Here is a 12,426-nt window from a genome sequence, read left to right as displayed (position 1 = left end):
AGCGCGCTCCTGGGCCCCGGACCCGCCGGGCGCCACGGGGAAGCCCGGACAGAGGCCGGCCCGCGGGAGGAGTGGACAGGCGGGCCGGGCCCACACAGACGCCGTGGCTTCGGAAAACACCCAGAATTAGCGTCTGTGTGTGTGTGTGGGGGGGGCGCCCTGCGGAAGGAAAGACTCAGGAAATACAAGTAAAAATGTTCGGGGGATCTCAGGTCATTAGAACCACGAAACGTTAGCGCCAGAAGAGAAGGGTCTCAGAGGCCCTTCGAGTCCAGCCTCCGCATCAGACAGATGGAAAGTCAGGGCCGCCGAGGGGCCTGTTCACACCTACACAGCCGGCGGGTGGCAGCGCCGGCAAGGACCCCCCCAACTTGGCCATGATTCTGCCATTAGGAGACAGCAGTCCCGGGACAACGCCCTTTGCGGTCGGTCCCCCTTCTGTCTCTCTTAGACACAAGATATCTTTCGCTCAACAAAATGTCCCTACTCTTAAAAAAAAAAGTTAAAAACGAAAGCGAGAAACACCAGTCATTTGGCCAGAAACCGATACTGCAAACTCTAAGAAAATAAGCAAAAAGTTAGGAAGCTGTAGGGTGATTGAGTTAAATCTTGTCTGATCTATAAGAAGAGTAAGAGGTAGAGACTACTTTTTTCCCCAGTGCTGGGAGTGAACCAAGGGCCTCTACCCTGAGCTAGGCCTTTATGACTTTTAGAAAGGACCTCACTAAGCTGCTAAATTGGCCAGACGGGCTCCAAGTCGTGGCCCTGCTGCCTCAGCCTCCCAGGGGGCTGGGATCACAGGATGCGCCCCCAACGCCCAGCTGAAAATGGGTTGATTCTTCCAAGCTCCATCCCAGGGTTCTTCGCAGTATGTGTCTATTTATTCAGCCACTGTGACACTGTAGACAGGAGATGCCAAGATGCCTTAGGTTCTTTCTGTTCGGGAGCCAGCACTGCTTCCAGACAGATTCCACTGGGCACTGTTACCTTGGCTAAAACCAACTGGGCCAAGGCCCAAGGTGGGACTGGTTGAGAATCCTCAGCGATCTGCACTGGAATCCTGACCACTGGAAAATGAAACACAGTCCAGCTGCCGTGCATCCAAACCGTGAGAAGACTGTGTGACAATGACCAGCCTGGGCACCCACAGGCAGGTTGCAGTGTCCCTGGCCTCTCCCTGCCAGCTACTGATACCCATCATGCACTCCAGAGCCTGGCAGGGTGGGAGGGAGCTACCAGGAAGCCTACCAGGAAGACCTAGGGCCACCCTGGCAGCATACAGCATTCGCTCCTCTCTGGTCCTGCCTCTGATTCTCCAGTCTCATGGCTCAGTTCGCTCTCACTTCGGGGCCTACCCGTCAGCCACTATCAGGACAGGCGCATCTCGCCTCAGGGAAAAACAGCTGATTGTTCAAAAATGGAGAAAGATGGAAATGAAATGCAATCCTAGTTTGAAAGCATTAGTTAAGCTGCATTTAAAGGTGACTTGAAAAGGAATAAGTTTGAAGTAGTTGATATGCTTTTCAAGCTTAGATCTTACAAACAGAAACTTTTCTAGTTACTTTATGATAGGCCAACTCCTTAAAGTCATGATTATCTAGAAAATTTTGCTTTGGCTTCCATTCTCAGGTACAGGAACACAAGAATAGTGCTGCGTTTAAATTATCCAGAATTTTAACCCAGCGGCATAGTTTGCTTGAGCAAGAGAATGGACCAATATGGTCACTGGATTAACTTGAACTTTGGCAGGAGGAGAAATATCAGAGGTTCATGAATTTTAGTCTACTTGTTGTAAGGACAACTCTCATTCCTGTCACATAGCCAGTGTCCTAGAAGATTCCGTCTTTGAAACAAATTACAGTTATTAAAGATAAGCCATCACTTTCCCCAAATGTTTTCTGTTTATGATATCTTTAGGATATGTTAACCTAGAGTTGATTTAATTACAGCCGAAGATAGAGAATCTGACATAGGTTCTCCCGTGTAACCACCTTCAGGAGACTTTTTGATTTCCAACAAGCTTTTTGAAACATTAAACGCATCTCACAGACACCAGTGATGGTAGAGCAGTCTGAGCCTGGGACCCGATTTGATGCCACCCCCTAATGAATTCCAAGCTCACTGTATAGAACCCAAGAGGCTGAACGCTTCCGTCAAAAGGAGGAACTGGCACTGTCAGGGCCGGCCCCAGGTCGTGGGGACAGCAGTGTGCTCACTGAGGCTCACTCTTCTTGCACAACCAGCTGCACAGCTACCCCAGGCCGGGTCCTTGCTCTGCTCTTAAAGCCTTTAAAGGCGAGGCCTTTTGAGGTGGACGCCACACGCAACCCCACTTCAGTCAGCAAAACCAGGGCACCAGCAGCACAGCGGCTACTGGGCAAGGCCAAGGTTGCACAGCAGCGGTTGGACAGTCCGACTCCAAATCCCACACTTAACCCTCTGCTGTATTCCTCTCACCACACACCCACAGCTCCTGCGCCTCCAGCGAAGCAGGCGAGAGCCTTGAGGCGACGCCTACACCTGAGCTCAAAGACAGTTTGGAGGCATCTAGGGACCTGGAGAACAACGGGAAGCTCTCCCAGCTCGAGAGGAGGAAGACAGTCATCTATCTCTTCCAGCAAAAACATCAAGGAAATCCTTTAGTCCCTGGCAATTTTTTCCCAGCTTCATAAAGAGATTTGACCAAAGAAATAACTGTCTCATTTATACCTTTTCAGTCCCTAGGCCTCTCCTTAAAGGAAGTGTATTTTGTCGGACCCTGGGGTGGAGGGACCACCAACCACTCAGACCTCAGAGATGGCAGCTCCTCCTCTGCTCCTCTGCTGCCTCCTCCTTCCAGCACACAGGGGTAGGAGGAGCTGGAGGCGGGGTAGATGTCTGGGGTCCACCGCAGGGTGACCTGCTGGTGGTCTTAGGAACGCTGTGGGCATGGGAGGCTGCGCCACAGCTGCACTTCGAGGGCTGCAGACAGGGGCAGGAGCTCCTGGGTTTGTGTGAGAGCCCACAGCGAGGACCCCGGGCGGGTGCCAGGACCCAGCCGCCCCGGGGGACGCCCGCGTGCAGCAGTGGCTGCTGCCCAGCACTGGGTGCCCAGGCCCCTGCCCCTGAGTTCTGCCCATTGTCTCAGGGGTCTGGTGGGAAGTGGGGTAATGACTTCTGTACCTGCAAATTCTCTTTTTAAATTTGTGTCCTGCCTCTGATAAGCCACCTTATAAAAATGTATCAATTTAAATCAAGGAAATAGTTATGAAATGGGGTTGAGAAACATGGGAAATTTCATGAAAAATGATTAATACCTCTCCACACATTCTAACAGTTTCATTATGGTCAAAAACAGGTGTTTCCAGGCTGTGAATAAGCAGCTTGGATTTTCAAAATTAACAAATTGGATCAACACTAAGAAAAAAACCCAGCCATAGACAGCCCACCAGAGCCCTGTTTACCGAAGAAGCAGCAGCTCGTGGCAATGGTTTGCAAACACCACCAGACTAGCTTGTGTAAATTCCCTCCGTTTAGTCATCGTTCTTCAGCCTGTCACAGATACTGAAGAGAAACAGGAAATTACAGACTATTTTAAACAGCATGTTTTATTAAACTCACTCGCTGATGCACTTTGGGGCAGGATGCAAGATTCAAGTGTTCATAACTTACATCTGTGCCCGTGCTTTTTCTACGCGAGTTCCCCCAGCTAAAATATGGTATGTGCCCAGGCAGGGAGCAGGCTGGAAACAATCTCTGAACTAGTAAGTGTGTCACTCCAGGTCATGTAGCTACAGCACATACAAAAGAGAGATTTTAGCTATGTGAAGAAAACAGAATGATTACGCACTATAAAAGACCCTTCATGCATCTATTTTGAACTACAGAATTAAAACACGGCAATCTTAAAATGAATTCCTAGAAACCATGCATCATCTGTTTTTGACTTCAGTACTGATTTTGTTGTTCTCTTCATGGAGTTCTGCGTCTGATTTAAACCCACGCTGGTAACGGTGTGCCGAATCCTTTGGGAAGGCTAGTACAATTGGCAGGGGTGCGGTAACCTTAACTGCAAATGAAACGATCAAATTTAAGGGGCTGTCCTAAACATGGATTTGAACAACTAATTATTTCCAGAAACGTTTGCTGCTCTCAGTGTTTGGGGGATAGAAAAGCCTGGTGGCATCACGTAAGAATCCTTGTGTGTGTGTCTGATGCTTACTGTGCAGTGCGTGTCTCTGAAGGCCCGTCTTCCTCTCTGCTCTCCTGATGCACAGAGAGGAAGTAATCCAGCAGAGTTATAACGCAAGTTCAAGATGAGGATGGTAGCCACACTCCCCCAGAGCTAACGATGAGCTCTAAAAAGAAATTTCATTTACTTGCTTCAGCATCTGTTTAATAAAATCGCATGTAAAATGTTCTAAATTTCTGTTGCTCAAAAGATTATGCCAAAGATGCTTTTCTCTGAATAGTGATTGTCAGAGTGACGTCTGCCTTCCTCCCACGTCCCATCCCTGCAATCTGTACAGCATAGTAAGATTTTCAAAAGGGAAGCATATGTCACCTTTGTCCTTGGAAGGGCCCTTTGCCAGACCACATTTTATAGTCACTCACTTGCTGTTGGAAAGGAAGGAAAAGGGACAAAGGTTAACGACTTGGTTAGGGACCCAGATACCACGGGGTGTAGCAAGGGAAGAAAGTCTTGGGGAGTGGGCCACTTTCTTAGGTGGAGATTTCCCCTCGTTTGTCTTTCACAAGCCTGGACTCTGCCACAGTAGGTTTTCCTGGAGTAGAGGCAGCACGGCGGGAGGGCAGTCTCAGCCCTCCCAAGTCTCTCACACTGCCCCCAGCACAGGGCTGAGCTCCCCATCGGGGCACTGGGCCACCGGGAACATCTCGGTGTCCCGCACAGAGGAATGGCAGTGCTGGCAAGGTGTCGCTCAGTAGAGAACTTGCCTAGCATTAGCCCTGGTGAAAAGGAAACGAGTGACAATGCTGGCACAAGGGACCACACACAGGATGTGCCCGCACACGCATGCTAATGATGACAGGCCAGTTTCTATAATTTGGATGAGTGTTTAGGGGTTATTATTATTATTTTGGCAAAAAAAGATTTTCTTTCAGTAAGCTGGAAATGTCCTGGAAACAGAAGCCTGAGGACTAAGCACTGCAGACTTTCACACTGCTGCTCCAAGGGCAACTCACCTGCAGAGCAGCAGCTGCCGGGCCCAAAGCTCACGGGAGAGCTGCTGGACACCACCAGCTCCACTGTGTTTAGCTTTGGCCATCAAGAGCACCTGATCTGGTAATGCTGGGGGTGTTTAAAAAAGCAGAAGGGCAAGCCCTTTCTGTAATGTTTAAATCTCCATGCTGGTAATAGGAATGCTACATTTGACAAATTAATGAGCTTTCAACTAGTTTTCTCCCTTTATCAAGTAATACATTAGCTTCTAAGAATAACATTAGCACATAATTATATGGAATACTACTAGCAGTATCTGTGACTGTTACAAGCATATGGATCATCGTCTTCATGATGTGACATATCATAAAGGAACCACCAAGGGTCTGGGATTTACAGCTTCAGGTAAGAGAATTTTGTTCTGAAACTTTCCCAAACCAAAAATCTTCACATCAAGACATAACCTTATAAATCATATCATGTATTAACCCTGTGCTTCTTAATCAAAAGAAATTGAAACCTACAAACTAGGACCACTCTGAAATACTGGTCTTTTAAAATACTCTTTATTTTGAAAACTACTGTGTGATCGCTGCCCACTATAATTTTGAGGGTTTTTTAAACCAAAACAGAGAATAATGGAAAAGAGAAACAGCCAATAATCATTTAAAAAGCTTAATGAATTTTCATCCTTTTAATAAATATATATCAAGAAAACTTCACTTTATTACAACACATTCATATACAAGCATCTATCATCTAAATTTTCAACCTCAAATGTTTATCGAATATTGAAAATAAAGGACAAAACATGACTAGACTATCGAGCTATAACACAATAACATGTTTTAAAAATTGGTCCTTGTGGACAACTGTCCAAATGATCCTACTCATACACTGTATGAATGAGACCTATATTTAATATTACTTGTGATAATAAAAAGGCTTTATCTTGGAGAAACCGGGAGGACTTACTACTTGTCCCCTCCATTTGGCCTTTAGTTCCCGTGAAGTGCTGTGTAAGGAGACCCAAATCGGGTGGTAACCTTGGCAACGGGAACAGTTTAGCAGGAGGAGTCGCTGGAGCAGAAGGAAGGCCGGTTGGAGGGCCACCCTGGACACTCGCCAACACACAGACTCAAGATATTATCAAGAAGAATGCTGGCCAAATACACAGTTAACAACTACATACCGAGTCCCTTTTCTCCAAAATAACTTTCCAAAAACTAAAATCGTTACATTCTTTAAGATAAACCTTATTGATCACATCATTTATTAACATTGTGCTTCTTAATCAACAGCAAAAGTCATATATAAAAAACCACATGCTTTTATAATCTAAACAAGTGAAATGATGCAGAACAGATAAAAGTATAATGCATGCCACGGGGTTCATGAACTTCATTGGACAAGAAAACAAAACAAAACAAAACAACCCAAACCCCAGCAACACACCACTGCCAGAGAAAAGCTCAAGCAGCTAGAGCTGGTTCCAAACAGCTCTCTCTGACGTCTCCTCCATCCCTTCCCAAACTGCTGAACCCAAAGCAAGTGGGCATCAAAAATAAAGGAAGAACAGAGATGTTGAATCAAAAGTTGAACACAATAGTTCAAAGTTAACAGTTTCCAAACCATATGGATCCACCCTGTGTTTTTTTTCCTGTTTGTTAAATCCCTGCTGTAACTCTGATTTATCCTTAATTTTCACATTGGCAAAAATTAAGATAAAGTAAGGCACCAAAAATCGCCCTGTATACCACCTCCTTCAAAGCCTCATCACCCATCACAGGCAAGTGGGGACCTACAGGGAATCCCCTCTGTGCAGACTGTGGCCCCGGAAAGGTGTGCATCATTATGTAGCATCCTATTTTCATCCATCACACAGAGACTGTTAAACACAGATACTTAACAGCACCAGGAAGCCGTTTCATCTAGCTCCCTGTCTTCAGTCTTTTATTTAGAAAACATACTGTATCCTACAGAAGAAGGTGGCCCCCTTTGCTGGTTACATTGTGTGCTTATCAAATAACTACCTATTAACTGGCAACCATGTCGCACTTTCTTAGCTAGCGGCAGGCTTCTGGGGGCAATGGAAATGTCACAAGGGTACACTGTCCCCAGTCTAACCTAGTGATCTTTTTTTTTGTTAAGAAAACTAAGATACACTTTGAAGCATCAAGTTGACTGTTTCTTGGTAAAATCACCAGATTTCTAAGTAGCTCGCTGATGCCACTATACAGATGTTTTAGCAATCTGCTCTCCAGGCATTGACACGGCACAGAATGTTCATGACATAATTTTATCAGTTGTACAAAACTATAAAATCCCTTCAAAAGAAAATGTATGAGAGCTAACTGATCATGCTGTGCATGCTTCCGAGTTTGGGTGGAAAGATGGCTCATATTTTACTCCCTTTGCTGCAGCGGTCTGTTACTTGGTAAAGGTTCTTTTTTCCTCAAAGACTTCTTCCAAGACTCACTTGCATTGTTTTTTTCATTATATCCAGGCTCAAAATAATCATAAAATTGGCCTTTGCACTCAACATCAAGGTCATTTCCCAGAGGATCCTGGTTGAGGGGGTCACCACCTCTGTGAGTGTCCTCATTTGCCTTCTCATCATTTAATTCGGCCTTTTCCTGGACACCAAGAGGCCTGACATTTGTATCAAAGATTTCATCGGCTGGTATCTGGCCATCACTCTTGTAAATAGCTGCACTGCCTGCATCGAAGTCCAACTGGTGGGAACAGCTCGGCAAAGGCAGAGAGGGAGAGGAGGAGGCGGAGGGGCTGCAGGCGCTTCCGACACGCGCGTTGACAGGAAGGGGCAGATTCAGGCAGTGGGCCCCACACTCCTGGTAAAAGCAGCAGGCGTGGAACTTTTCACACTCCTCTTTGGCCATGCGTGGTCGTTTTCGGTAAGGACAGTCTTGAGCCATGAACCACTCTTGGGCGGAGGCGCTGCCAAAAGGGGAGGCCGGGAAGCACCAGTTGCTCTGCATGATGATTTCCCCATGGATCCTCTTCATCAAATTGTTTATGAGAACGGATCTTCGGAGGTACACTTCGGGATCGTCAATAAACTTTAGCTTTTCTAAGGACATATAAAGGATGTGGGCTCGTTCCTCAAAAATCGAGATGGTCTAAAATTCAAACAAACAAAAAAAAGACAGAGAAAGCTTAGAAAACAGACTGTACAGAAATACCACGGCATATGGCAGTGCCTGGGTCTGGGAATGGGCTCTCACTTTCCCCAGGGTCTCCGAAAGAGGCAGACCCCGATGCTGCAGACGTCCTCCATCCTCAGCACAGGACTGCCCAACCCTTCCTGACCTAGGCGGGTCAAGGGCCAGGAATCCAGGCCCCGTGTAGACCTCAGCAAGGGCAGGACAGGTGGCTGGATCTTTCCTGGGCCAGGGAGGGAGATGCTGAGACACAACCTTTTTTGACCTGGATGTTCCTGACAGGGGTAGATCCACGGCTAAGACTCATCAAACTGTACTTCACTTGTACCTCTTAATGTGCGTGAACACAAACACATATGCATAGATGTGTGCACGCACCTACTGCACACCCATGCATATTTTTAAAAGACACTGAGATACGGCTCCTAATGGTATGCTCCACGTCTGGCCTCGCCATCAGGGGCGTGACACTTGGCTTCTTCTCCTCTTCTGGGTTTCATACTTGCAATTATCCTTGCTTGATAAGAGGACAACAGTAATTAACAAGTCGCAGAGCCAGAAGGGTCTGCAGTTGAAGGACCAAAGCGTGGGACCAGGCAGAAGAGATGCGCTCCTGCGCTGCGTGATCCATCGCTGTAAGACGGTCCTGCACATCCATCAGCAACGGGAAACCACTACTACCACAACACAGAACTCAAAGGGAATGCGCTGCTCGAGTCCTGGAGGTCAGCACTTCCAGGTCAGGAAAAAAGCAAACTGGTGGCAGAATCTGAGGAGTGTGAATTAAACCACCACAGACTGGTCAAAGGGAGAGACAGGGCCCACCAGGCGGGGGCAAGCTCAGGACTTGCAGTGCACGCTGGTGTCTTTTTATGAACAGGGTGAAAGGAGCTTCGGAAGGATGGGGTGTGTGGGAGCAAGAGGAGTCAGAGAGGAGGCTTTCCTGAAAATCTTCTTTAAATTTCAGACAGCTCTGGGGCTCTCCTCTCCTTGATCAAATCAACAAACTTCTTTGGAAGGAAACGTACCGTAAGGAAAAAGAACTATTTCTGAAGCTTAGGTTCCCAGCTCCACAATCCTATGCACTTTCCCTATCTTATCATTTTCTTGGTAAATGTGCAGAAAAGATAGCTTTGGTCTAACATATACAACGAGGGCACCATGAGGCACAGGTTCACACAGCATACACACATCTGAGGGACGGCTGGTCTACCCTAAGGGCTCAGGAAAAGCCCTGGGCAACCACCCCACTGGGGCTCAGGCAGGCAGCACTGGCCCTGGAGGTGGAGCTCAGACTGGGGAGGCATGGCAGGAAGGAACAAGCACGTTTCCCGGCACAAAGGCCTTAATGAAATGTGGGAAATATTAAATCATGCATTAGAAAGACGCTCTTTGGGCTTTATAATTTTGTTATTTCTGGGTAGAGTATCTCTTTCTGGCTCTTCAAGTACTTGTGAAAAATAACATAGGACCCAAAAAAGTGACAATGATTTATGTGGTTCTACAAAGAAGTGGCTCATTTTCATTGCTTTGGGTGAAACAATTTAATTTTTGGAAATGGATCAAGCAACTGTTACTAAGTATCTTAAACGCTTAATAAAAATAATGACTATTAAAAAAACATACTTTATGGCTACAGCTGCTGAGTGGTGGGTGAAAATCCTCTTCTTCCACATACTTCCTCTTAAAGTATGTAATCTTGGATGTTGTTATGGGATTTGAAGTTCCCCTGTAATGTGACCCTGTGGTAATAAATCAGATATGACAAATGACATGCGGTTTGCCAGAGGTTCTCCAAACAAAATACTTCCATTTCCTTTCTTCCTAGAGAATAACTTGGCTGCATCTTTTGTCTGTACATGCAGCAATTAAAAATAAACATTTGTCTTAATAGTGGCTATCATACGAAATCCTGCGACCCAGGCCAGCCTTGGATTTCTAGGCAATTCTAGAGGAAAATGACATCTTTCAACATTTACTAAATACTCACAATCTTAATTCTGTGCACAGGCAAAGAGCAAAATTTATAAAGAGAAGAATGCTAACAGCTCCGAAATAATGTCAGTATTTATTCAAATCATTTCATTAAACCCAGACAATATAACACTTCTGTTCAAATGCAACCACTGGCACCCAAGCCACCTGAAAATACTATTATTGGTTCTAGGTTAGTAAACAAATGGTTATTTGCACATTGGAGCTATAACATTTATTTTAAATACAAAATTTAAACATGTAAATATAAATTTTGAGTAATTAAAGTCCTTTTCACTCTTACAAATGTAACGTCAACCATGAATAAGGTAGGGCCTACATTTTAAAGACCACAGCTTTTACCTTTTTGGCAAAACACACTTTCCTGAATTCTTGTTTCATATTTGCTTCTTTTTTAAAAATAGCTTTCCCTGTGCAAAAATCCAAAGGACACATGTATCTTAGACTATAAGAATAATCAGGAAGAACATATTTGTTTTCTTGGCTTTACTTTTCTCCTTTTTTCTCTAACGACACTAAAGCCAATTGTGTGCTGTATAAAGAGAAGAGGCACAGAGCTAGCTGCCTGCCCAAGGTGCAGACTCCCTATAAAGATCTCACTGTCAGCCCCCAGGGATGGTGCAGCCCAGAGAGAGCCACACACTTCTACAGCAGAGGAAACCAAAATCCGAACTCCTAAAACACAGACCCTGACTTCTTCGCTGGCAGCAGCACAGGTAGACACAGGTCTGAACGCAATTCAAACCCTCCCCGGCCTCTCCCAGGAGCCCTGCCTGGCTCAGGAGGCAGCCTGCAAGCATGGAGCGTGAGCTCTGTTCCGTCTGTCTACCAGCCGGCTGTGGAGGGCAAGGGAAGATGAGAGCAGTACCTGCCGGGGGGTGCCCGGGTCCCCGGTCTCCCTGCAGGGGAGCCTGTGCCGGCCCCGGGGGGCTCTGGCCTCCGTAGCTGTCAGCCTCCCATAGTGCTTGGTACCCAGCAAGTTCAGCAGCTCCTTCAGAGACAATGGGCTCGCAGAACCTATTCATGGACAGAACCAGAGTCATCTCTGACAGCCTCAGATCTGGAAGAAGAGAAAAGGGAAACAGCTCCGATCAGGAGTGAGCCGGGTGGCCTTGGCATCCTCACTTCTTTGCTTTGAGAAACTTTTACTTCCGGCCCTCCCCTTACCCCTGAGCCATTTGATTATTTTTTCCAAGAAACCTCAGCAAACTCTTGCTGCTCTCAGCTCAGCCTCCACGCTCAGCAGTCTGAGTCTCAGGGGCGGATCTTTCAAATCCCATCTCTCATTGTTCTCAGCTTCCCCTCGGCCCCCTCCCAAACAGCTGCTTTGCCTCCTAAATACACTCCCCCGACCTCTCCAAAGAAAAGGTGCCGCTAAGAGGCAGGCCAAACCCTTGCTCTCCTTTCTATTAATAAGGCAAAATCAATTTTCTAGTCAGTCCCCTGGGAGTCTCTTTGGATGAAATCCGCTAATCAATCAAAAGAAAAGAGTGGGGGAGGCAGAAACCCCCACCATAATCCCAGCTGCTGCCCAGAGGCGCAGTCTGTTCCGAAGCTGCCCCTCCTCCTGTCCTTTCCGCAGGCCAGCTCCTCCATAACATTCTGGGGCTCCCTGGCTTTCTCCCCCAGAGCCAGGCAGACACAGACACTTGGTAGTTGTTTCCACCAGCCCGATCGGCCTGAACTGGATCTGCCTCCAGTCAAAACACTGCTCGATGAAGACAGAAAATTGGCTCCAGTTTCCAGCCGTGAGTTGCAGTCCCACAGGAGCCAAGCACAACATCAACGGGGCAGGCGGAATATTAAGCAGGAGCCAGGGCTCCAGGGCCAGAGGCAGCCAGAATTCTCACTGCAAAGCCCAGACACAGGCAGGGACTTTCCAGGGGGCAGGGACCACTGCCTCCTCTGTGATGCTTACTGTTCCCCATCACCCGGGGACTGGGGCCACTTCTGGGGGCTCAGGGTTCTCACTTGGGTCTTCCTGGGACTCCAGGCAGGATCGAGGGTAGGCTGAAGGGAGAGCATGTGTGACCTTAAAGCAAAGACCCACGGGCCTCAGAGCCATGGTGATAGCGGAGCAGCCTCACT

General features: G+C 47.0%; 1 protein-coding gene across 1 annotated transcript in view; it reads right to left on the bottom strand.

The window, feature by feature from the left end:
• Window positions 1-5,840: 5,840 nt before the first annotated feature.
• Window positions 5,841-12,426, bottom strand: part of Sertad4 (SERTA domain containing 4) — a 64,016-nt gene continuing 57,430 nt past the window's right edge. The window contains 4 exon segments of the mRNA XM_087194216.1: window positions 5,841-7,587; window positions 7,589-8,301; window positions 9,970-10,085; window positions 11,207-11,398. Of these exon segments, the coding sequence (XP_087050342.1) occupies window positions 7,560-7,587; window positions 7,589-8,301; window positions 9,970-10,085; window positions 11,207-11,398 (1,049 nt within the window). The 3' untranslated portion in view covers window positions 5,841-7,559.

Source organism: Heterocephalus glaber, unplaced genomic scaffold (genome assembly GCF_053883595.1).
Source record: "Heterocephalus glaber isolate CG9 unplaced genomic scaffold, H.glaber_assembly_v1.0 deba00001600, whole genome shotgun sequence".
NCBI lineage: Eukaryota > Metazoa > Chordata > Mammalia > Rodentia > Bathyergidae > Heterocephalus > Heterocephalus glaber.
The sequence above is the reverse complement of the archived record's forward strand: the minus strand, read 5'-3'. Positions and strand labels throughout refer to the sequence as shown.